The sequence below is a fragment of the Pongo pygmaeus genome, chromosome 16 (assembly GCF_028885625.2).
Source record: "Pongo pygmaeus isolate AG05252 chromosome 16, NHGRI_mPonPyg2-v2.0_pri, whole genome shotgun sequence".
NCBI classification, from domain to species: domain Eukaryota; kingdom Metazoa; phylum Chordata; class Mammalia; order Primates; family Hominidae; genus Pongo; species Pongo pygmaeus.
In genome coordinates this window covers 64,643,859-64,670,814 of record NC_072389.2, presented here as the reverse complement: position 1 = coordinate 64,670,814, position 26,956 = coordinate 64,643,859, and the positions used below count along the sequence as shown (strand labels likewise).

Genomic DNA, 26,956 nt, shown 5'->3' with positions numbered 1-26,956 from the left:
CAACAGTATGGTTGAAGGATAGTCTCATCCGAGACTATTGAGCATGTGTTGTGCTGTATTCCTGATACTGCTTACCACTTCACACATGTTATTTTATTTAATCCTTCCAGCAACGTTGTGAAATGGGTCTGTCGGTAGCAAAGCTGGAACTTGAATCCTCATCTTATTGATTGCAGAATCTTTCTCTGCACTGCTCTTTCTGCTACATTTTATTTGAAGAATATTTGGGAAATTAACAGCATTTTCTCTTTGTTACTACAGGGGAAAATAAACTATCCTAGTAATTGTGTGTTTTATCTTCCCAGGGAAGCAAAGGTGCCTACCAGTATCACTGGCAAAGCCACAATGTCAAGCACAGTGGTGTGGACGACATGGTGCTACTGTCCAAGATTACAGAGAACTCCATCGTGGAGAATCTGAAGAAGAGATACATGGATGACTACATTTTTGTATCCTTTATTGGCTGCTTTGGACATTTCTAAGTGATATTACAGTGTCCACAGTTAAATTGTGGCTTTATGCTGGGTGCAGTGGCTCACGTGTGTAATCCCAGCACTTTGGGAGGCTGAGGCAGGAGGATTGCTTGAGCCCAGGAGTTCCAGACCATCCTGGACAACACAGGGAGACCCCATCTCTATTAAAAAAATAAAAATAAAAACTGAACTTGTGGCTTTATTCCTGGCTTTAGAAGAGCTATCTGAAAGTCTGAACAGATGCTGTGTGCTCACATTGTTTTCACTGTTTCAGAATAAGGTTTTGTATGTTTATATCACTTGATTCAGGCTGTGCAAAGGGCAAAGATGATGCCCGGTTATTCTCCTGGCATTTCACAAAGTAAAGATGCAGCCAGTATTTATCTATTTTAATCTATAATATTGTCCCTTTGACATGCTGTAGTCATGCACGTGGTGTCTAAAACCTCTGCTCTTCCTAGAGGAAGTCCTGGTTTGCAAAGAGTTCTATCAATAATGCATCCTGACTGCAAAGCAGAGACATTTGAGTCTGCACTTAAAAGGCTTAAAATTGTTGCCAGTTTTTCTGCATTTTAATGTTTACTAAAGGAAATGTGAGAAGTGAAGATCGACTATTGAAAATGCTTGACGTTCTTGAGTTGTTCTTTATGTTTCAATTTTAGCTTGCCAGATGCCATTTTTTATGGGGCTTTAAAAAATGCAGAATGGAAATTTGATTCAAATATGGGTTGACTTCATTATCAACAGGGAACTGTGATATTTGCTTAAGTTCCTATAGGATTCAGGAGTTTTGTTTGATGCAGCTATGTAAAGATATACTGGTGGAACTATTGTGAGAGTTAGTCATGGACATGCAAAACTCTGTGTGAAATCTGTATTACAGTACCAAAAAGTTTAACTTTGATGCCAATGGTGCCTTCTGAAAGTATGGTATCATGGATGACTTATTAAAAAGTGGAGTCTTTGCTACTGATGTAATATACATCTTAGATTTTTACCCAAAAAGCTTGGGGAAGAATAGTTTTCACACCAGTGGCTTATTATGATTACTTAAACTGGTTGTTTGACTATTAGCTAAAAGCACTGGAACCTTTGCAGTAATAACTTTTGCAGGGGCTGCCTATCCCATCACTGGTAAGTTGTGGGGGGTGGGGTTCAACTTATCAGGTATTCAGCAAACAATACTATTAAATAATTAACAGCATTATTCCAAGGCATTTGGACCATTCTGACCAGTACTCTGCTGTTTCTTATTTACTATAAGGGAATTTTACCAATATCTGCAGTTAAACCTCTGAACCTCTGTTCTCAAGGATTAACAGATATAGTTGGATTTATTGGCTACATTATAATTGCATCATTTTTTAAAACATTTCTTTTTACAGCACTTTGGGAGGCAGAGGCTGGTGGATCACTTGAGGTCAGGAGTTTGAGACCAGGCTGGCCAACATGGTGAAACCCTGTCTCTACTAAAAATGCAAAATTAGTGGGGTATGGTGGCGTATGCCTTGTAATCCCAGTTACTTGGGAGGTTGAGGCAGGAGAATTGCTTAAGTTTGGGAAGCAGAGATTGCAGCGAGCCATCACTTCACATACTTACGGTGTGTGGTGTAAACATTTCAAATCTATACTCAGCAATTTTGAAATATACATTACATTATTATTTACTTATATAACTTCTGGATCAGGGTGGCGACCTATGGCTGACAGACAAAATCTTTCTCACCACCATTTTTTGGACAGCAGTTTTGTTGGAACATAGCCATGCTCATTTGTTTAGTTATTGTCTAGGGTTGTTTTCACATTATGGTGGCAGAGCTAAGTAGTTGTAACAGACTCTCTGCAAAGTCTCAAATATTTACTTTCTGGCCGTTTGCAGAAAAAAAATTGCTGACTTCTGCTCCAGATACCTGTGCAGGGCTTCTTTTTTTTTTTTTTTTTGAGATGGAGTCTTGCTCTCTCGCCAGGCTGAAGTGCAGTTGACGCAATCTTAGCTCACTGCAACCTTCGCCTCCCAGATTCACCCCTTCCTCAGCCTCCCGAGTAGCTGGGACTACAGGCATGTGCCACCACGCCCAGCTAATTTTTGTAATTTTAGTAGAGATGGGGTTTCACCATGTTGGCCAGGATGGTCTCAATCTCTTCACCTCATGATCCGTCCACCTCGGCCTCCCAAAGTGCTGGGATTACAGGCGGGAGCCGCCGTGCCCGGCAGCTTCACTTAATTGAATTGTACAAAAGCAGTTATGTTCAGTTGCAGGTTTTTATTTTATTTGGTCAAAATACTGAAATATGCTTACTTTATCTGGACTTATCACTGTCAAAAAATGTTAGTCACTTTTATGTGCAGCATCCACAGCACATGAAAACTGGCAGATAATTTATTAGGAGGAGCTGGGTAGCAGGATGTGGATCTGGACTGTCTGGCTTCAAACCTTGCTCTGCATAGATTTGGTGACCGTAATGTTTTGTGACCTCTGTGCCTTGGTTTCCATACCTGTAAAATGGGAGTGATAATAAAATCTCCCACGTAAGGCTGTTGTAGGGTGAAACGAAATAAAGAACGCAGCAAGTAAACAGTAAGTATGAGTCATTATTACCACGCACTAGGGCAGGTGTGTAAGTGCTTCCCATATTTCCGAGTTATTTTCCAAAAATTCAACTGTAAACTTGTTTATTGGAAATTAAAATGCATTTTGCCACAGAAACCGTTATAAATGGAGGATTGATAAGCCCATAGAAGCCTTCATTTCCACTGAATGTAGTAGTTGTACAAATTATATTTTGAAATGTTCTTGGAATGCGGGCTGAACTTACTGCATTGTAAAGATGGAAATACGGTTTTTTGATCAGCTGGGTATAAAAAGAAACAAATGATGTCCGTAGTCAGTCCCTCCTAATTCCAGGCAGCCTCACTCCTTCCCATCACGATTGTTTACTCCCAAAACACCAGAAGCAGGGACTATGTCTTGTATATCTTCTTCAAAAAGTAACATATAAAAACCCTTTAAAGCAATATAGGTTCATGTAACATGGCTCATACCATGTAGTCAAGCAAAAAGGAAAATAGCGAAATCACCCAGAACCGATCACCAAAGGTTAGTTCTTATTAATCTCTTGGTGTAGAGCTTTCAGTTTAACCACATATGGCCATGCATATGTGCGTGCTTTCTTGTTAATTTTAACAAAAATGGCATCATCCTGCCTCATGTATTTCTTGGTTTCCTGCATAATTTTTGGCATGGTGCATTGTATTAAGTATTCATTGACAATTTGTTGACTGTTAAGACTTGCTTTTTAAATTCAGACAACAGAATTTTTAAATGACTCACACAGAGAGGGCTGTTTATGCGCCTTTGAATTAATGTCTTTGAATCGATGACTGACTAATCGTGTGTTCTACCAAGGAAATGAGTTACTTGACCACTAATGACTTTATGGTTTAGAAATCTCTACCCACTCAATATATGGGAAGCCCGGCATAAATGTGCTTTCTATCATTAGCACAGAGTAGCTTTCAGCTTTGAGGAAGCTTGATGGATGTTTGTGAAATAATACAGGGGCTCTGCTGCAAATCTTCCTCTGCTAAGTGATAAAAGCATCCTTTAACACTTCAATGTTAAGGGAATATTATAATAGAATGGCATTACTGTAAGTAAGAGTTGGGTTTTTTCCTCTCCTATGTTTAATTGTTAAGACGAGAAGAGACTTGATTTTGCATTGAGTTATAAAATTGCTCACTTTATCCCTTCTATATCTAATTCCTGCACATTGTCTTGTATTGAAAGTCAGCATTTGGGGCGATCGATTGTTAATGCATTCAGGCTGAATGCACATTTCTTCTACATTAGGAAAAAAAAATCCACTTAGAAAATGCTGCATTGTTTACCAATAAAACTCCATATTTTTTAGTTATTTGTCCTATGACAAGGTTTAATTTGCCATCTGTTTGTCATCAATGTTGCCACACTTTTTACAATTACATTGTAAGATCTATGAGGAAAACATTACAGGGTTCTCTATTGTGCGTGGGGAGAGAGCACTTCTGACCACTTGGCTGACGAAAAGAGTTCCTGTGCAAAGCAGTCTGTGCTCATTAGGTCCAACTTTCTCCAAACTTGTTTTTACTCAAAGACCGCACTCAAGTGTGTTTGGCATTTTTAATCCTTGAATTAGGAGTCCAGACTTTCGTGCCAGACCCACTAGATTTCAAAGCAGTGTAGTTGTTCCGAGTGAGGTCTGGCCCTTGGCATCCAGTTCACTGGAGGGGCAGCGTGCTATATAGCAAGACAGATGCCAGGCTGGAGCCAAAGCCTCGAGTTCCAGCCCACCCATTCTCCACGTGACTCTGGGGAAGTCAACTCACCTCCCTGTGCCACCTCAGGGATGAACCCAGGGAAGTCCACTTGACCAGCGTAGGTGGTTTTGGGAAATTCACTGACTATTCAAATAGATTTTAACCGGCTGGGCACAGTGGCTCATGCCTGTAATCCCAGCACTTTGGGAGGCTGAGGCAGGTGGATCATGAGGTCAGGAGATTGAGACCATCTTGGCCAACATGGTGAAACCCCGTCTCTACTAAAAATACAAAAATTAGCTGGGTGTCCTGGCGCATGCCTGTAGTCCCAGCTACTCGGGAGGCTGAGGCAGGAGAATTGCTTGAACCCGGGAGGTGGAGGTTGCAGTGAACCAAGATTGCACCACTGCACTCCAGCCTGGTGACAGAGCAAGACTCCGTCTCAAAAAAAAAAAAAAGATTTTAAAAGTTCAATTCTTAGCATTGCCTAATAAGACTGTTAAAAACATTTGAGGCTGGGCACGGTGGCTCATGCCTGTAATCCCAGCACTTTGGGAGGCCAAGGTGGGCGGATCACAAGGTCAGGAGATCGAGATCATCCTGGCTAACAAGGTGAAACCCCGTCTCTACTAAAAATGTAAAAAATTAGCCAGGTGTGGTGGCGGGTGCCTGTAGTCCCAGTTACTCTGGAGGCTGAGGCAGGAGAATGGTGTGAACCTGGGAGGCGGAGCTTGCGGTGAGCCTAGATCACACCACTGCACTCCATCCGGGTGACAGAGGGAGACTCCGTCTCAAAAAAAAAAAAAGAAAAAATTTGAAAGTTGTACTACCATCACATTTCATAAAAGAAAGAATATTTTTACACCAAAAACGTAGGAAGGACATAATCTAAGAATAAACGACAGTTTCTTTATTTTGAATAAATTAAGCTTTATGAAAAATTCAGTGCATTGTTTGTTTTTTTTGTCATTCTTGCTGCAGGTCAAGATCCATGGACAGGTATTTGGGAACCCATCAGTTAAAGATATCTTCGGTTTCTTCTGTCTCCCAGAGTCTTTTAAATAATTGGCATTTTTTTTCCTCCTGTTTTTTGGTATCATAGCTTCATATCTTTATGCAGTTTGAAAATTAACCTTAGGCCACACCTTCACCACCAAGGATTATGTGGGTAAGACAATGATCCGAACGGCTTTTCCCAGAGGCACACCTGAATTATGCAATAGGAGTGGGAGTGAGCATTGTTGGAATTACCTGGAGTTCCCAAACCAGCAGGAGAGCACAGGTCTCCGGAAAATAGCTAAGGCCTCTGCAGACATAGTAAGGTGGAAAAGGTGAGAATTGTTTAGATAAAGAATTATTCTAAACTCTCACCGGAAATAACTACAATATGTTTATTTTCTTTAAATCAATTCTCCTTAGTTTTTCTGTAGAAACAGCCATTTTATTTTTTGAGACTTTTTTAAAAATTTTTTTATTTTATTTGCTCCGTCGCCTAGGCTGGAGATCAATGGCATGATCACAGCTTGCTGCAGCCTTGCTTTCCCAGGCCTAAGTGATCCTCCCACCCCAGCCTCCCAAGTAGCTGGGACTACATGTGAAGACCACCATGCCTGGCAATTTTTTTTTTTTTTTTTTTTTTAAGAGATGGGGTCTCAGTATATTGCCCAGGCTGGTCTCGAACTCCTGGACTCAAGCAATCATCCCACTTGTCCTCCCACAGTGTTGTGATTATAGCAGCCAACCAGAAACAGCCATTTTAAACCAAACTTTATTTTTTAGGTATCTTCCCAAATAGTATTATCCCCAAGAACCCTACTGAGAAATTTAGGGAGCAGGTACAAATTTCCCTCTTCATTTCGCTCTGACCTTAGTCATTGATTCAGAATTGGCCTAGAATAGTCCAAAATAAATTTTTGTTTTTGTTTTTTTCTTGAATATCTCCTTAACCAGGCCCTAATCAGAATTTATGTAATCTACATGGTGAAAAATCAAGACTTAATGAGATATCTCTTTATATAGCAGATTAACAGTTTTTAAAATGTTGGTTACTTTAGGAGTTCATATGCAACTGAATTCATATTTATTGAGTAACCAAGGGATCGGTGGGGAGGTGGTACCTTTGTCTGTTGTCCTGAGGGCAGCCCTTTATTCTTTGTGTGCAGTGATCAGTTTGTCTAGGACGAGGCGGCAGTAACCACATTCCCTTTACAACTAAGGGAAGGAGTACCCTCCTCCATGGAAGGAGCTTATTTGCCTGTTTGTTTTTCCCTGGGGACGGATGTAGACATGAAATAAACATCTTCCTCTTCTGAAGTGAAGATGGTTCTAGCAGTGCTGTATTTCTTTAAAATTGGGTTTACCATAAGAATCATTATTACTTCATTCATTAATTGTTTGTTTGTTTTCTTTTTTGGGAGCCAGGGTCTGGCTCTGTTGCCCAGGCTGGAGTGCAGTGGCATGATCATGGGTCACTGCAACCTCGACCTGCTTGGCTTAAGCAATCCTCCCACCTCAGCAGGAACTACAGGCACGTACCAACCAACATGCCTGGCTAATTTTTAAAAAATTTTTTGTAGAGATGAGGTCTCACTAGATTGTCCAGGCTGGTTTCGAACTCCTGAGCTCAAGGGATCCACCCACCTTATCCTCCCAAAGTGCTAGGACTACAGGCTGGAGCCACCACACCCCGCTCGTTCATTCAATTTTGGATAGGTCTTTACCAATTAGAAAAGATACTTTAAAAATCCACCTAGGGGAAGTAAGTTTTCGAGTATGCAAAGCATCACAGAATCTAAGCTAGAAGAGGCTGTCAATTTAGGGTTGCCAGATAAAATTCAGGACTGCTGGTTAAGTTTGAATTTCAGATAAACAACAAGTTACTTTTTACTATAAGTTTATGTACCAAATATTACTGGGGAACATCCTTATTTGGGACATACTTTAAAAAATTCTTGTTTGAATGCCTTTCCAATTTAATTAGTTTTCTGTGTTTTTATTTGCTAAATCTGGCTACCAATAATAATATTAACACAACAGTACCTCCTTATCTTAGACATTCTAGCTTTTGATTAAGAGTATGGGCGTGGGATCCAGACTGCCTGAGTTTGAATCATAGCTCTGTCACTTATAGTGTGTGACCTTAAGCAACTTTTAAAATTTCTCCATGCCTCAGTTTCCCTATACAGGTTGCATATCCTTAATCTGAAAATTCCAAGTTTGAAATGCTGCAAAGTTTGAAATATTTTGATAATCGACACGATGTTCTTCAGAGCATTTCAATTTTGGATTTTTGGGTTAGGGATGCTGAGCTGGTGGTGAGTGTAATGCAAACGTTCCAAAATATGAAAAAATGCACAATCTGCAAAAAGCATTTTGGATAAGGGATAGTCAACCTGAAGTCAAATAGGTTGTTATTTGGTGCTAAGATGTAAATGTATATGTGTTTAATTAATTTTATCACCCCTTATTGAGTCTTGGCTATGGCATCATGGACATCTTACCTGCTTGATAATTTTAACAGTACATGTATGTGTCCTAAATTTTCACTAATCTATCATTGGCCTCATCTGACTTTGGCAATTGGGAATACATTTTCCATGGCCCTGCTTCCATAACTCTTCAGTAATTTTCATTTATGGCTTACTGTCTCATCAGCATTTTCTCTTAGCACTATGGCCTGTCCTTAGACCAGAACTGGGCACCGCTGAAGTGGTCTTAAAACCACCTCATCTTCCCTGATAGCAATTCATGTTCAACCCTTCAAGTCTGAAGATCTTTCTGGTCAGTGACAAAGAGAAGTAAAATCACAATCATGTCATTCTGCATGCTTACCTTCGTATATATACAATAATCTAAAATATTATCTTAAAAAAATTATATGATTATATGATCCATCTCACATTGATTTGTATTCAATAATAATAACACTGTGTCTAATAGAAACTAACAAACGATTGTCTCTAAAACAGCGCCTGGCGTGTTAAGCCACACTTGAAACATGCATCATGATTTCAGATATTAAATGATAAAACATGTGCCTTAGAGGATATTAATTAAGGAAAAGCCACTACTATGTGCTGTGCTCACAGTGCTGAGCGTTTTATAATTATTTCATTTAAGTATAGTGAGACTATCAGGTAGGTCCTATTTTATCTCCACCAGCACCAGCCAATCTGACTGAACACCTGGGCTGGTTTTCATGGTACACAGGTCTTAATGTGTAAATATAAAAATATCCCCCTGTGGGAGGAAATCTCATAGTTTTAAGTCTTTATCTAAAACTATATGTTTATAAATAACTTTCTGTTTAACAATTTATTTGTAAAATTTCTAAACACCTTGAAATTGATCATTAAAAGAAACAGTTTTGAATGTCTCTGTGTGTGTGTGTTGTTTACATTTTTTTTCTCCATGAAGTCAAGAAGTTATATATATTCGTTTATTTTGTTCACTGTCATATCCCGAGCATCTAAAACAGTACCTGGCATGTTAAGTAAGCACCCAATTCAAATTAGTTGATTGTTGAATGAATAAGTGGAAATATTTTTCATGTGATCATAAGTCTTCATTTATTTTGGAATATTAAAATGTGTTGTGTAAAATTTTTAAGGCCCAGCATAAGCATAGCCTCTCTGAGAGGCCATCTTGTATTCCCCAAGCAGAAATAATACCTTCTTTCCCTAAACCTGATGTAGGTGGGTTTATAATTTTCTTCTCTGAAAACTACCTTATTTATGATTATTACTGTTATTTTGAGACAAGGTCTGTCTCTGTCACCCAGGCTGGAATGCGGTGACGTGATCTTGGCTTGCTGTAACCTCTGATGTGGGCTCACTGCAACCTCTGATGTGGGCTCACTGCAACCTCCGCCTCCTGGCCTCAGTCAGTCCTCCTGCCTCAGCCTCCCAAGTAGCTGGGACTGCAGGCCCATGTCCCCATGCCCGGCTAATGTTTTTGATTTTTTTTTTTTTTTTTTTTGGAGACAGAGTCTCACTATGTCGCCCAGGCTGGAGCGCAATGACACATCTTGTTTCACTGCAACCTCTGCCTCATGGGTTCAAGCAATTCTCCTGCCTCAGCCTCCTGAGTACAGTAGCAGGGACTACAGGCGTGTGCCACCACACCTGGCTAATTTGTGTATTTTTAATAGAGATGGGGTTTCACCATGTCAGCCAGGCTAGTCTCAAGCTCCTGACCTCAAATGATCTGCCCACCTCAGCCTCCCAAAGTGCTGGGATTACAGGCATGAGCCACCATGCCTGGCTGATGAATATGTTTTTAGTGTACCTAACAGATACAAAAGTTCAGAGGAAAAAATGCGTATCATTTGAGGGAAGGACTGATAACTGCTTTTTTCACTCCTTGGCCATTTTTGCTTTGTTTTCTTTTCTCCTTGCTGTACATGTCACCCATCTTGAAAGAATGTGCTTTAGTTCATTTAAAATAATAATTTCATTTTGTAGCACCTTGGTAATCAAATTTATTACTCTTCCTTAGGAGGAACAAAGCCTGTGCTAGTTGGATGATTGCTTTCGTCTTTACTTGTAATCTTTTAGAAAACAAGTACATAAGCTTTCCACTTGGACAGTCATTATGAATTCTTGATAACATCTGGTTACTTAATTTGAAAAATGTGTAGCTATGAAGATGAATGATGGACCTTAACTGAGTTAAATTCAGACATATATAGGATCTGTATTAATCTCAGTCAACCCTTTCAAGCAGATGCCATATTTTGGGGAAAAGGAAATTGAAATGTACCAAGGAGCGGTAAGTTACGTGTCACATAAATTACTGTCTTATTTAGGGCTTTTATGATGCAGACATGGTTTTTCTTGAAGTTAGCAGTACCTTTGCACTTTTCTATTATGAATTTTTTATTGGAGAAACTTAAGTGACATTGTTTGATTTTTAATGATCCGCTTTTTATTTTTATTTTTAAATTTTTATTATTTTATTTTTATTTTTATTTTTCAGACAAAATTTTGCTCTTGTTGCCCAAGCTGGAGTGCAATGGCATGATCTCCGCTCACTGCAACCTCCGCCTTCCGAGTTCAAACAGTTCTCCTGCCTCAGCCTACCGAGGCAGAAGATTACAGGCACGCGCCACTACACCTGCCTAATTTTGTATTTTTAGTAGAGACGGTGTTTCACCATGTTGGTCAGGCTAGTCTTGAACTCCTGACCTCAGGTGATCCACCTGCCTCAGCCTCCCAAAGTGCTAGTGAGCCACCACGCCTGGCCAATGATCTGCTTTTTAGAGCAGAGCTCAAAAAAGCTTAGGACTGTCTAATATTTGAGCCTTATTTGCATAGAAAATTAGTTAAATGGGATGTAGGACCTATAGCTTAGGGATCTTCCTGCTTCCACATATGCCACAAAAATCTAAGGAATAAAAATCAGTTATGGGTAAAAAAATAGAGCAATGGGTACTGATTTGCAGAATCAGAACTATTGTTAAACTATGACTATGACTTGAACATGAAAAATGAATCTTGTATTACTTCATTTATGAATTTGACCCTGGTTCCTATTCATAATTAGCTCCATAGCCATTTCAGTTGTATAGTAAAAATGGAAGCTGTAATTCTCCTGAATATATTTTATTCTCTGGTTCATCACTTCCCCAGGCCTCCCCATCTCTGCATCTTTTTCCTTTCGTTTTCCTTCCCTCTGCAGCAGAAGCACAAGAGTATTCATTAATCCTGACCCCTAAAAAGCAAACAAAAGAGAGCCCACACAAATTCATCAGTTGAAGTGGAAGGCAATTTACCCAGAGTAAGAGCCCACCCCATTGTTGCCAGATGAATGGTGCTGGTAGCTGGAGCCGAAGGAGGCTGCCACGCGAAAGACCTTTGATAATGCTGCCTTTATGGGAGCCCAGCACAAGGGAAACACTGTCAGCAGAGGCTGGCCCTGCCCTAGTGCCCTGATCGGCAGGCGCACAGAGCTGGCTTGGCGTCCTCAATGACAGCCAAGGCGCTGTAGATGGAAGTGCTGTGCATGTGTGTTTCTCTCCAGTTTTCTGAAAAGGGTTGCTGTATACACGTCCCTTTTAGATCATTTATCTTTTGAAGTGTTCTTTAAGGAAATGTAGAATTTCTAAAAAATATGCTCAATTTTACTGCTAATGGTAACAGATTATTGTAAACTGGTATTTACTGAGTGCCATGTACTATGTTATACTTGCAGTAATAATAAAACAGCCCTGGATGCTGGCTGTGTCATAACATCTATCTCCATCTCACAGATGAGGAAACTGAGGCTCAGAGAGGTGAAGTACTAAAATCTACTGAGTGGTGGAGCTAGGAGTTGAAGTCAGGTCCTAATGACTTTGAGAGTCTCGGGGAGGGAAGAATCAGGTAAAGGAAATGCCCACTCTGTAGTTTTCTCACAGATAGCTGAGAGGTTCAATAAGACCACAGATAGGAAACCAGTTTGGAAAATACAGAGTGACATGCAAAGGTCAAGTATGACAGTTCAGCAGCGTTGAAGCCTTACCGGGCAGTGACTTTCCCCCATTGCCCATAGCTTGCTTTCCACTCCATTTCCTTCCATTTTCCATCTTCTTGTCTTTCTTACAGTCCTCTACTTTCTCATTTCCAAAGAGTCATTAATGATGTTTGTGCACTTGAGACCAGAAACCCAAAATGATGGTAATTGAGAGGGGTGCTAAGGCCTAAGTTTTGGTGACACTCTCACCTAAGTGAGAACCTGACCTAAAGAGGGGAATTTTTAAACAAAATTATGAGAGTCCATTGTTTTGGACTGATCTCATGCACTAGCCCCTGACAGACCAGACCAAACCAAACCAATGTGGAGTCACTCATGTTACATGTGACATAATCGAAACTTTAAAGAAACAGACCAGGAGATGCCGGCAGGAGGAGGTCCGCTCTACTCTAACCTTTACAAAAAGTAACCTAAAGTCTTTGTTCCAATCTTACAAACCCCACTGTTCTGCTATTTCTCAATGATATTTGAGAACAAATAAGTACATTTTTACAATGGTGACAGAGTGACATCAGTGCCTAAAGTTTTGGTCAGTATCTCAAAACTGAGAGAATGACCAAAAGAGGGAAATTGGACTGGGCGTGGTGGCTCATGCCTATAATCCCAGCACATTGGGAGGCCAAGGTGGGAGGATCACTTGAGCCCTGGAGTTCAAGACCAGCCTGGGCAACATGGTGAGACCCTGTCTCTATTTAAAAACAAAACAAAACAAAAAAAACAAGAGAGGAGAATTGTTAAATTAAGTTTAGCCTAAAGCTGCCTCCTTACATATTTTAAGTTCGGTCTAAATGTTTTCTTCTTTTCTTTTTTCTTTTGAAACAAGGTCTCACTCTGTCACCCATGCTGAAGTGCAGTGCTGTGATCTTGGCTCACAGCAACCTTCACCTCCAGGACTCAAGTGATCCCCCGACCTCAGCTTCCCATGCAAATAGCTGGGACTACAGGCACACACCACCATGTCCAGCTAATTTTGTTTCTTTTTTGTAGAGAGGAGGTCTCACTATGTTGCCCAGGTTGATCTGGAACTGCTGGGTTCAAGTGATCCTCTGGCCTTGCCTCCAAAAGTGCTGGGATTACAGGCATTAGCCATCGCACCCAGCCCTAAATGTTTCTCTGTACACAGTGAACTGTAGCCTAACTAGATGTATAAACAAACTATAACCTACTCTTCTGCCAGTCACTGAGTTTTGGCCAATCAAAGGTGGCCAACTATTCAAACTGTGTTCAAATAAGGCAAACTTTAAACTGTAACTAATCTGGCTGTTTCTGTTCCTCACTTCCATTTTCTAGATATATATTTTGTTTGTTTTGTTTTGAGACGGAGTCTCGCTCTGTCACCAGACTGGAGTGCAGTAGTGCAATCTCAGCTCACTGCAACCTCCACCTCCTTGGTTCAAGCAATTCTCCTGCCTCAGCCCCCTGAGTAGCTGGGATTACAGGCATGTGCCAACACGCCTGGCTAATTTTTGTATTTTTAATAGATACTGGGTTTTGCCACGTTGGCCAGACTGGTCTCAGACTCCTGACCTCAAGTGATCCTCCCACCTCAGCCTCCCAAAGTGCTGAGATTACAGGCCTGAGCCAGGGCTGGCCCTCACTTCCATTTTCTGTATATCACTTTCCTTTTTCTGCCCAAAAATCTTAAGGCATATGGTAGCACTGGAGGCTCTCTGAATCTATCCTTGTTCCAGGGTGGCCTTATTCACGAATCATTCTTTGCTCAGTTAAACTCTGTTAAATTAAAATAATAATTATAATAATCCTGCACAATCCTAGTGTGGACAAGAAGTCCATTTAAAACCATATCCTGAGGTCCTATCCAGGTATCCACTCCTGACCATAAGGTTAAGGCAGAGAGCATATATTCTGGTTCCTGCATAGGGTTCTTTAGGTGACCAGTCCTAGGCATAGCTTGCAGCCCTCACTGGGTAGCTCCCCCTATGAGCCCCCTGCCTACAGCATGGGAAGAACACTGGGTATCGGATACAAAGCCCCCTCATCCTAACCCCTCCCCACCAAACTCTCATCTTCCAGAGCATGGCAGTGAGCAGCAGCTTCTCAGCCAGGCCCCCTTTTCTACAGTAAGTCACTGCACAATAAAATGGATTAAGTAAATTAATCCAAAGATGGATTAAGTAAGTTAAGCTTCACCTTTGTATATCACTCTATCTTTTCAAATTGCTTTCCCGTCCGTCATTTACACTGTGAGATTTGCAGCTTGGACGGTATTATTCCCACAATTATAGCTCACTGCATCCTCCAACTCCTGAACTCAAGCTATCCTCCCACCTCAGCCTCTCAATTAGCTAGGACTGCAGGCATGTGCTACCACACCCAGCTAATTAAATTTTTTTGTGTGTGTGGAGACTAGACTCCAAGTCCTGGGGTTAAACAACTCTTCTGCCTCAGCCTACCAAGTAGCTTGGAGTGATTACAGGCTAGGAGTGTTCTTTCTCCATATATACTCAACAAAATATTTCTCTTTTTAGTAATTTTTGAGGTTGTGGTGAAGGTGGGTTTCAAGAAATTGTATAAAGCAGGGCTGAAGTCAGCCTGATAATTTATTAAGCATGGAAAATGTATTTAGTTTGATATTTGTGCATAGCTAAGATATCCCATAAGCTGAAATCACAAACCCAGGAGAATATCTTAGTGTGGTAGGATTTTTTTTTCCAATCGAGTTGAAACAAACTGGCCAAACTAGCTTATCCCTTTAAAGAACCACACCTTCTTGCCCTCTTCTTATGGAAAGATTTAAGTATTTTTTCTGATCCATAGATAATCTCACCTAATTCCCTCTGAGGCCCCAGAATCTACAACGTGGCCTCTTAGAAAAAATTACATAGGAATTTAGAATTCTGGTAGAAGTCAGATCTAGGTGTTTGGCAGGCCTCTCTGAAGACCTGTTTCCCAAGTGTCTACAGAAACATTTAGAAATGGACTGTCACCTGCAGAGGTGTGTATGGGTGGAAGGGTGGGGTGTTGGAGTGTCTGAAGACACGGGGCACATCCGGAAGGCTGAATCATGGATATGCCTACGGGAGACTCCTTCCAAATTCTGTCTTAATTTTGTGAGGGTGTAACCTTGATGACCTAGGAAATTTTATGAATTCTTGTATCATGCAGCCTTTAAAATGTAATTATAGGCATTGGAACTATAGTGCATGATTCATTTCCAAATTCAGGAAAAGAAATGTAATGTATTGCCTATCTGACCATGATTTTGTTTTTATTTTTTAATTTTTATTATATGTATGTATTATTGTTTTTTGCTTTTCTAGGCACAGTATGAAAACCCACCACATATCTATGCCCTTGCAGATAATATGTACAGAAACATGATCATTGACAGAGAGAACCAGTGCGTCATCATCAGGTATGAAAAAGATCCTTATCAGTGGGCGTGGAAGATATGAGACTATGCTGTGGTTATGGATTTCGGTCGATAAGCAGTGGTTTTGCAACAGCTACTGATGTCACAGCCTGGTTAATGTGTCTGAGTAGCAAGCAGGTTAGCTGCTTTATCTTGCCTTATTTATAACTCTATATAATAGAGTTCCATATCATAAAACTTTTGAGCTTCCATGGGGTTGCAGTAAGTATAATAAACATGTTTTCACTGTTTAGTCAGATGGAATCCTTTTCTCTAGGTCCCTATTTTTTCTTTCCCTTCATAATTTAGTAGTTCATGTGTGAACATTTTTGGTGAATTTTGTCATTTGCATTGAATTTGGGGGGAGATTACTGGTAATTGCCAGCATTAGGTGTCTGTAGCCACATTTCATAATCCCTGTAGCCTGACATAGCTCTGAATCCTGGCTGGGTTTAAGTCAAGCTTGTCCAACCTGTGGGCTGCAGGCCGTGGGCCACATGCAGCCTAGGACAGCTTTCAGTGTGGCCCAAAGCAAATTCGTAAACTTTCTTAAAACATTATGAGATTTGTTTGCAATTTTTTTTTAAGCTCTTCAGCTATCATTTGTGTTAGTGTATTTTATGTGTGGCCCAAGACAATTCTTCCAGTGTGGCCCAGGGAAGCCAAAAGATTGGATACTCCTGGCTTAAGTGCTTTTAAAATTCTGCTTACTTACAAAAATTAGCTGGGCATGATGGCGCACGCCTCTAATCCCAGATACTAGGGAGGCTGAGGTGGGAGAATCGCTTGAGCCTGGGATGAGGAGGTTGCAGTGAACTGAGATCGTGCCACTCTACTCCAGCCTGAGTGACAGAGTGAGACTCCGTCTCAAAAAAAAATAATAAAATAAAATTCTGCTTACTAACTCCAGGTGGGGTGGCTCACACCTGTAAGCCGCAGAGTTTGAGACCAGCCTGGGCAACATGGCGAAACCCCATCTCTACAAAAAAATAGAAAAATTAGCCAGGCATCTGGTGTCATTTGTCTGTAGTCCCAGCTACTGGGGAGGCTGAGTGGGGAGGATCACTTGAGCCAGGGAAGTCAAGGCTGCAGTGAGCTGAGATTGTGCCATTGCATTCCAGCCTGGGTAACAAAGCAAGACCCTGTCTCAAAAAAACAAAACAAAACAAAACAAAACCAAAAAAAGGCTTATACCAGAGTGGAGGCCGAGACAGGCAGATCACTTGAAGTCAGGAGTTCAAGACCAGCCTTGGCAACATGGGGAAACCCTGTCTCTACTAAAAATACAAAAATTAGCCAGGTGTGGTGGTACATGCCTGTAGTCCCAGATACTCAGGAGGCTGAGGCAGGAGAATCACTTGAACCCAGGAGGCAGAAGCTGCAATGAGCCAAGATCACGCCACTGCAGTCCAGCCTGGGCAACCGAGACTCCATCTCAAGAAAAAAAAAAAAAAGCTCTGCTTACTATTGTGAATATTTTCAAACATTAGAAAGTGTAAGCATCCATATTCTCATCACCTAGAATTTGACAGTTCACAATTTTATCATACGTATTTGTGTTCATCTTTTTTAGTTAATTTTTCTGAGACATTTTTGGAAAAAAAAAACCTTTTATTGTGGATAATTACAAATATACACAAAATGAGAAAGAATAGTAGAATGCATCCCTGTATATCTATTATCCATTTTGCACTGTTGTCAGTATATGGCCAATTCTGTTTTATTTGGTCCTCCCATTCTGTCCCACTTGATTACTTAAAGCAAATCTGGCAGGGCATGGCGGTAGATTCATTTCCAAGGTCAAGAAAAGATTACATGTAATACTAGCACTTTGGGAAGCCAGCGGGGGCAGGAGGATCACTTGAGGCCAGGAACTGGAGACCAGCCTGGACAACATAGCAAACCCCATCTCCATAAAAAAGTTTTTTTAATTAGCTGGGTGTGGTGGTGTACACCTGTAGCCCTAGCTACTAGGGAGGCTGAGGCAGGAAGATTGCTTGAGCCCAGGAGTCTGAGATTACAGTGAGCTATGCTTGAACCACTGCGCTCTAGCCAGGCGACAGAGATGGTGTTTTTTGTTTTTTGTTTTCTGTTTTTTTTTTTTTTTTAAAAAAGCAAACCCAAAGGTCCCCTTTCTTCCTCAATAATTAGTATGTGCCTCTAAGAAATCATTCTTATCACACCTTAAACATGAAGAATTCTTTTATAGTATCCAATATTATCAGTATTCCAATTCTATGATTTTCCTATAAATTCTTTTTTATAGTTGGTTTATTTTTATTTAGGATCCAAACAAGGCCTACACACTGCACCTGGTTGCTGTGTCTCTTAGGTCTCTCGGTCTTTAACAATTTTCCCTTCCCCTTTTTGTTTTCTTGGCTTTGTTAAAAAAAAAAAAAAAAAAAAAAAGGTTGTTTGTTCTGTAGATCTTGCTATACAGTCTGGCATTGCCTAGTTGTATCCTATGATGTTGCTTAAGTATTCCACTGTCCCCAACATTTTCTGTAAATTAATAGTTAGATCTAAAAACTTCATCAGAGGCCGGGTGTGGTGGCTCACACCTGTAATCCCAGCACTCTTGAGTGGGCAGATCACGAGGTCAGGAGATCAAGACCATCCTGGCCAACATGGTGAAACCCCGTCTCTACTAAAATACAAAAAATTAGCCGGGCATGGCAGCGCGTGCCTGTAGTCCCAGCTACTCGGGAGGCTGAGGCAGGGAAATCGCTTGAACCCAGGAAGCAGAGGTTTCAGTGAGCTCAGATTGCTCCACTGCACTCAAGCCTGGCGACAGAGTGAGAGAGTGAGACTCCGTCTCAAAAAAAAAAAAACAAAAAAAAAACAACAACAAAAAAAACTTGATCAGACTCAGATTCCGTTTTTGGCAAAAGAAACTTCATCAGTGATGCTGTGCACTTCATGCCTGTTGCTCTCTCTTCGTGTGTGCAGATTGTCAGTGAACCCGTCTGTTATAAATCATTTCAGAGCCATTGTTTAATTAATGGTTGAAAAATCGTTGTTTTCTAATTCTATTATTTTTCTGCATTTATTAGTTCTTTTGCTTGGTCACCTTCAAATAAAAACTATGTGGGAAAATTAGGCAAAACACTGGATTCACTGCCATTACTCACCTATTTTCAAAACAATGAATTGTTGCCCTAGCAGTCTCCCAAGGTAATGTGTTTTATTTTCAGTATTATTCAAACTAGTGGACTTTTAATATTGTACCTGTTTAACTACATTGCAGTTATACTTTTCAAGGCTGAAATGATCCTGTTGTTGAACTGTGACAGTCTTTTATCTTAGCTCTTACGTCCTTTGGACATGACCCCAGTAGGCTCTGTTGGTTTCCTTCTTTAAGATCTTCTAGCTCATCTTGTATATTTCCTACGTAGAATCCACTGTCTCTTCAGGGGCCTTGGTTCTTTTCTTTTTCCTTTGCTTTTCCTTTCTTTTGAGACCAAGTCTCATTCTGTCATCCAGGCTGGAGTGCAGTGGTGTGATCTCAGCTCACCATAACCTCCGCCTCCTGGGTTCAAGCAATTCTCCTGCCTCAGCCTCCTGAGTGGCTGGGGTTATAGGCATGCACCACCATGCCTGCCTAATTCTTTTGCTTTTTTTTTTTTTTTTTTTTTTGAGACAGAGTCTCTCAGTCTGTTGCCCAGGCTGCAGCCTCCAGAGTAGCTGGGATTACAGGCGCACACCACCACATCTGGCTAATTTTTGTATTTTCAGTAGAGACGGGGTTTCCCCATGTTGGCCAGGCTGGTCTCAAACTCCCGACCTCAGGTAATCTGCCTGTCTTAGCCTCCCAAATTGCTAGGATTACAGGCATGAGCCACTGCACCCAGCCTCTTTTGCATTTTTAGTAGACAGGGTTTCACCGTGTTAGCCAGGCTGGTCTTGAACTCCTGACCTCAAGTGATCTGCCTACCTCAGCTTTCCAAAGTGCTGGGATTACAGGCACGAGGCACCGCACCCTGCTGGGCCTTGGTTCGTTTTAATGGGAAATGGCATTAAGAGACCCCTAAACTGGACACCAAGAGTGCTCACTGCCCTGTGTTGTCAGTGCCTGTAGTTCTTTAAAAGTACAAAGCTAGGGAATATGAGCTTTTTAAGAGAAAAATGAAATTGAAAAATTGTTTTCAATTAATTTTTAAGATTTCAGAGTTTTTATTTCTTTGATTTTAATTTTTGTATCCCATTTATCTCATGCTGAAAAATCTTAGTTCTTGATTACATTAGCAATTATTTGCATTGCATTGTATGCATTTTAGACAGATAGAATGTTTGTTAATGCTGTTGAAGTAACAATACCAATATTATTAGTAGCAATACTGAATTCATTTTAAAATTTCTTTGTTGGTTTTTGTCCAAATACCCAATATTTACAGTCAAAATACTGGGTTTCATAAAAGTCACTTAAAATAATCCTTTTCTATGTCAACCTGACCTACAGTTGGGTTCATTTATTTCATTTTCAATTTTAGTTGTTTAGCATTTTTAAATGTAATTTTGTTTTTATAATTATGCAAAACATTTACATGGTTCCAAAGTCAATACTGCAAAACATGAGCACTGGAGCATTTCAAGGTAAATATATATCTGAAGTATTTGGAGGTAAATATAGACTTCATGACATTTTACCCCTAAATATTTCCACATGCATCTCTGAAAAATTGAAACATTTTCTTACTAATCCCAAGACCATTATCGTAACTCAATAATTAATAGTACATTTTCAACATCATCTAAAAACTTCAAACTTCTCTAATAATCGCAAATGTCCTTTTCTGCTGGTTTATGCAAATCAAGTAACGCTGAACGCATTTGGTTATGAATCATACATTTATTTTTATCCTACCACAGTTGCCCTGTTGCTACTGTTTTTTTTCATGACACTGACTTTTTGAAGAGACCAAAACTAGTTTTCCTACAGACATCATTTACATTTGTCTAATTGCTTCTTCCTGGTCTCACTATACTTATTCCTTCAATTGGATTTTCTACAAATTTAAGGTTATATCTAATGACTTGATTAGATGCAGAAGCAAGTTAAATTTTATGAGGAGGAACACCTGGGTCATGTTGAATTCGGTTGCTTAATAGGAAATGCTTCTGTTTGACACTAAGCGGAGGTCACCGGCTACTAGAGAGGCAGGAGGTGTTTTCCTAGCTGGAATTTAATGAGGGTCCAGGATGAGTTTTCTGATAGAGTCCTCTGCCCTTTCTCTTTCCTCACATTTTCCCTCTTTTGGGTGTGTGCCGAAACGAGTGGGATGGGAATGGTCTTCTTACATGAGCTTGTCAGTCTGGAGGCCCCCTCAGTCTTCTGCAGCCCACGTGTCTGCCTCCACCTGCCACTGCAAGGTCCACCTGCACTGAAGCGGGTTAATGCCCACTTCCGATCCTTGTTTCCAGCTGTTCAGGTGGCAGAGATTTCAAGGACCTGCTCCCAAGGATTTCTGTTGCAGTGGCTGTGCTTTCATTTAGGAGATGTGCTTTCATTTAGGAGCTACCCGGAGTTGGGCCAAACTTCAGGTTAAGGGCACAGGCCTCCAGTAGACTGCCCTCCCTGCAGACATCAGCTGCATGTTCAGGGCTCCCCAGGCCACCCTCATCAATTCAGGGGTTCCCACTACCCCCCGCCCCCACCCCAGGTTCAGTAATTCACTAGAACAACTCACAAAACTCAGAAAAGCCCTACACTTAGGATTACAGTTTTGTTCGGCAAAAGGATACAAATTAGAGCCAAACAAAAGACGAGAGGTTGAGGGTGAGGTCTGAGTGGGTCCAGAGGTGGAGCTTCTGGTTTTCCTCTCCCTGTAGTTTCATGGACAGCGCTACCTCTTACTGGTATGAGGTGTGACAATACTCACAGTATTGCCAACCAGAGAACATCACCTGAGCCTCTGGTGTTTGGGCTCGATCACGCACCGCCTGCCTGGCCTGCCTTCAGTTTCCAGCTGCTCTCGAAGGCTTGTGCAAATGCCGTTAGTTTCCAGTTGGAGGCCAGAATTGCGATGGTATGTCCCAAAGCCCCCGACATAAATCACATTGTCAGACTCTCCTATGGTCAAAGCCCCCAAGCAAGGAAAAGCACTCCTCTTAGGTAGGACATTCCAGGGGCATAGACATCACCACCCAGTCACCGAGGGCAAAAGCCTGAGCCCTTGAGTTAATTGTCTTCTGCACCAGGGCTGTGGTTTGTCTGCTTTGAGAAAGCAAATTGGAAACCTCTGGCATGCCGTGGTTCATGCTCACCTGACCCTGGGCAGCACACCTCACACCTGTCTGGGCCTTGGCTTTTTCACCTGTGAAGGAACTGAATGACCAGATGACCTCTGAGGTCATCCTGGTTTTGGAACTCTTCCTTCCAAATAATGTTGGAGAGGAGAAAAGGCAGGGAAATCCTGTTCTGGGTGGAAAGGCCAAGTCTGTAGCCCCTGACACTGAATGGGGCAGGTGCTCCATCTGTTAGGGGCCGAGTTGAATGGTGCCTTTTAAAATGCGTTTGTGAGCAGAAAACAAACAAAAAAACCATTTTCCTGAAGGCTGGAAGAGAAGCCTGCCCCTCATGCTAAGGGATTCTGGCATGGCTGGAAAGACTAGGAATCTTTAGTGTCATTTAATTAGGAAATAAAAAATGAATGATGACCTAATTTCTATGGTGTTGTTTTAGACTTCCACCTCTCAGTTTCCCTGGTGTGACTTTGTCTAAATGACACTTTAGATGGCATAATGCAGCCCATAAAGGCGGAGTTTCTAGTTTCCTCTCAGTCTTACTCATCTTTTCTAACGCAGTGGATACAATGACAGGATGGACTGGCACCTAACCATTTCAAGACTAGAAATGAGTGTAACAAATCGGACTTTTTTTTTTTTTTTTTTGAGACAGAGTCTCACTCTCACCAGGCTGGAGTGCAATGGCGTGATCTCAGCTCACTGCAACCTCCGCCTCCCAGGTTCAAGCGATTTTCCTGCCTCAGCCTCCTTAGTAGCTGGAACTACAGGTGCATGCCACCACACCCAGCTAATTTTTTTTTGTATTTTTAGTAGAGACTGGGTTTCACCATGTTGGCCAGGATGGTCTTGATCTCTTGACCTCGTGATCCACCCACCTCAGCCTCCCAAAGTGCTGAGATTACAGGCGTGAGCCACCGCGCCTGGCCACAAATTGGATTTTGAAAGAAATAAATCAAGGAAGGAGATGTCCTGCTTTCTCAAGCACAGGACTCCGTGGAAGCCTAGGTCCCTCTACAAACTTGATTTGTCAAAACAGCTGGAGTTGAGCAGCCTTGAGTAGACTGACTTGCCAAGCAAACTCACAAGGAAGTGTGAATCAGACCCCAATTCATTATTTCATAGGGAGAATTCTGCCTGTGGACAGCTGATTATGTGCCCTGGAATACAGTCCATGAAGGGAGCTAGATTACCACGAAGAGGCTGGATAGAGGGCTGAATTCTGAGCGAAGGGATGATTGTATTTGCTAAATCAGCTCACAGCACTCACCTCTATCTGGAGATGTGAACACATGAACTAAGGGTGTTGCTCTAGTCTGCAGAACAGTCTTTTTACTTGGAGAAAACTCCCCATGTCTGCTGTTTATTTTCCTGTCCTGACTCTGCTGTAAGTCAACCCCCTTTCATTAACCTACACTCTCTCCTGCCAAGCCCTGACATCTATTAGGATAACTTCTGGTAAGGAATAAACACCTGGGGTTGACCTTGGATATTTCCTATGCCTTCCTCCTCAGCCCACTGGCAGACAAATCAAGGAGAGTGGCTTCTATAGATGCTTTTTTTTTTTTTTTTTTTTTTTTGCGATGGAGTCTCACCCTGTTGCTCAGGCTGGAGTGCAGTGGTGTGATCTTGGCTCGCTGCAACCTCCGTCCCCCAGGTTCAAGCAATTCTCCTGCCTCAGCCTCCCAAGTAGCTGGGACTACAGGTGCCCACCACCTTGCCCGGCTAATTTTTTTGTATTTTTAGTAGAGACGGGATTTCACCATGTTGGCCAGGCTGGTTTTGAGCTCCAGACCTCAAGTGATCTGCCTGCCTTGTCCGCCCAAAATGCTAGGATTACAGTCGTGAGCCACCGCACCCGGCCTATAGATGCTAATTTTATCTACCATGCCTTGTGTTCACTAATTTATCTTTTTTTTTTTTTTTTTTTTGAGACGGGGTCTCACTCTGTCACCCAGGCTGAAGTGCAGTGGCACACTCTTGGCTCACCACAACCTCTGCTTCCTGGGTTCAAGTGATTCTCTTGCCTCAGCCTTCTGAGTAGCTGGGATTACAGGGGTGTGCCATGACACCTGGCTAATTTTTTGTTTGTATTTTTTAGTACAGACGGGGTTTCACCCTGTTGGCCAGGCTGGTCTTGAACCCCTGACCTCAAGTGATCTGCCTGCCTCAGCCTCCCAAAGTGCTCTGATTATAGGCGTGAGCTGCCATGCCTGGCCTAGGTTCACCAATTTAACTTTCTAGGGATAAGTATTTCTGATTCCTGAATTGCCTTACTAGTTCAGTGGCTCTACAGATATGTAGGCTCCACCTCCAGAGATTCTGTTTCAACTGATTTGTGGTGGCCTTGGAGCATTAATATCTTTTTTCAAGCTCCCCCAGCTCACTCTGCTTAAAAGCCAGGGCTAAGGCTCTTGAAATCCTGATTTCAGGTCACCTCTTGCTATTGGCACCATCAGGCCCCGCAAGATAGACTTCCTGAGTGCCTGCCCTCTGCTGGTTGCTTTCGTATAGGTTGTCTCTTTTAATTCTTACCACTCTGTTGGCATTGTTTTTTGAAGCTGCATCTAAAAAATGAGGCTTAAGAGAATTCCAAGATCCAAAACTAGTAGATGGCAGAGCCTCTATTTGAATTTAGCCCTGTTTGACTTCAAACCTTATGCACTTTCTTTATACCTATTAGCAGTGATGTCTCTCTAGGTCTCAAATTTCCCATATTTTAATGGAGATGTATTAGCTACCATATACCATGGGACAGAGGTCAGGACAGGTTCGCCAGGTTAGTTACCCCTGGACTTGAGCTCCTAGGATTAAAGTCTCCCACTCTGTCCCCCCAAATATAGGTGCTTTTTTATTTTTGTTTTGCAACAGAGTCTCACTCTGTCACCTAGGCTGGAATGCAGTGGCACAATTTCAACACACTGCAACCTCCACCTCTCAGGCTCATGCGATCCTCCCACCTCAGCCTCCCGAGTAGCTGGGACCACAGATGTGCACCATCATGCCTGGCTAATTTTTTAATTTTTTGTAGAGACGGGGTCTCCTTATGTTGCCCAGGCTGGACTCAGGTGCTTTTTAAAACTATCCTTTTGTCATTGTTGGCCATGATGCTCTCTGCATACCCAGGAGGATGATGATTGGGCTTGTCATCAACTGGAGGATAAATGACACACAGACTGAGTTAATAGAAGAACATGACCTTATTGACACATTAGCTTTGATTTCTTACCAAGGGGTAAAGATGCATTTATATACCAAATGGCCATACCTGGGCAGTTTCTGTATTTTACCTGACTTGTTATCCAGTGGATATGTCTGGGGGCCAGAGCTCAGTCTTCCCCTTCTTTTCGTGCTTCTATATTATAGCAGGCCTCTGAGCAGAGACATGATAGCACCGATGCCTGGTTCAAAAAGATAAGGTTATTGGTAGAAAAGAGATGGGATGTTGAGGGAGTATGGAAATCTAGTGCAGCAGTGAGGGCCTGACCTTAGTTAGAAAGTCAAGGAGGAAGCCGATGTATGACTTTCAATAAGCCTGTAAAGAAATAAAGGAATGGGCAAGTGAAGGTAGACTCTGGGCAATGCCAACAGAAAAATGCAACAGCAATAGCTACATTAGCATCATTAAGAATGATGGGCTGGGCGCGGTGGCTCACACCTATAATCCCAGCAGGAGGGCGGATCACCTGAGGTCAGGAGTTCGAGACCAGCCTGGCCAGCAGAGTGAAACCTGCTGGTGAAACCATCTCTACTAAAAATACAAAAATTAGCTGGGCATGGTGGCAGGCGCCTGTAATCCCATCTCCTCGGAAAGCTGAGGCAAGAGAATCACTTGAACCCAGGAGGCAGAGGTTGCAGTGAGCCAAGATGGCACCACTGCACTCCGGCCTGGACGACAGAGCAAGACTCCATCTCAAAAAATAAAAATAAATAAAAAATTTAAAAATTAAAAAAAAGAATGATAGCACCTGAAGGCTTGGTAGGTAGCTGTGAGCCCAGTAAATGAGCCACCCATATCTGCTTAGCTCATTAATCTGTTCTCCAAAATCCAGAATTTGGATTTGTGCATTAGAACCACATATGTGATACCTTTGGATGTGAGAGACATCTCTGCAAATCTGTTTAACAAAATGATCATGATGTGGTAAAGGAAGAACTGGCAAGCTTTGTTCATGATCTCCACCGTCTCTGCATCACCAGACAAGATCTCAGCAGTGTGGCCAGAGGCATTTCTGAAGCCCTTGCCAACTGACCCATGGAGAATCATCGGGCCTTGGAGAACATTTACGTGGCAGTTTTATTGCTTCCATCAAAAGTGAATTCTTATCACTTTTGGCCTAAATCAGCTCTTGCACCTTAGGCTGTTTAAAAAATATGATGTCAGTTGGAAAGCATCCCCTTTGGTGCTGTTTCTACTTTTTTTATTTGAAATATCCTGACGCAGTTGTTTTCTGGTGAGTAGACCATCTGTCCTAAATATATCCAATACCAGTTTGCAAAGTCTTTGTCAGGTGCATCCTGTGTAGGAGCTAAATAAATACTTTTTTAAAGAATAAATAAAGACATGAGAGATATTTTGAAGGTACATCAGTGGGATTTGCTGACTGATTAAGAGAATTTTCATATAGGAAAAGGAGATAGTAGTCATCACTGGAGCTAAGATTTCTGACCCGTGTGCTTCAACATATATTTTAGATTTGAAATATATAATTTTTGCAGTAGTAAAGATAAAAGGGAAAAATTCCCAGTGTCTCGCGTATTTGGCTCGTGGGTCTCCTGTGCTGTTTGCCGTGGCACCATCAGGTGTCTCTGGATTCTCAAGCTATCTTCCTGCCTTTGATGTATTTCAGGAACCTTTTATTATTAGCATGGGGACTCTTTTCAGGGCTCTCCTGAGTTGCTGTGGGTCCACCTAATTTCTTGTTTATCCCAGCAGCACCGGCCTTTGACCTCGCCATCCCCCTGGCCTGGCTTTGGGAGGCCCTGTCAGCCCATACCTCTGACTATGATGGGGTTGCATGGGGCTGCCGCTGGCTGTAAATCTGAAGAGCAAGGCCC

General features: G+C 41.7%; 1 protein-coding gene across 1 annotated transcript in view; it reads left to right on the top strand.

Moving 5' to 3' along the window:
* The window catches only part of MYO1E (myosin IE), a 238,128-nt gene that overhangs the window by 99,796 nt on the left and 111,376 nt on the right, over window positions 1–26,956 (top strand). Inside the window, exons 2-4 of the mRNA XM_054451269.2 lie at window positions 306–449; window positions 10,450–10,539; window positions 15,564–15,658. Coding sequence (XP_054307244.1) covers window positions 306–449; window positions 10,450–10,539; window positions 15,564–15,658 — 329 coding nt within the window. The remainder of the gene's footprint in view (window positions 1–305; window positions 450–10,449; window positions 10,540–15,563; window positions 15,659–26,956) is intronic.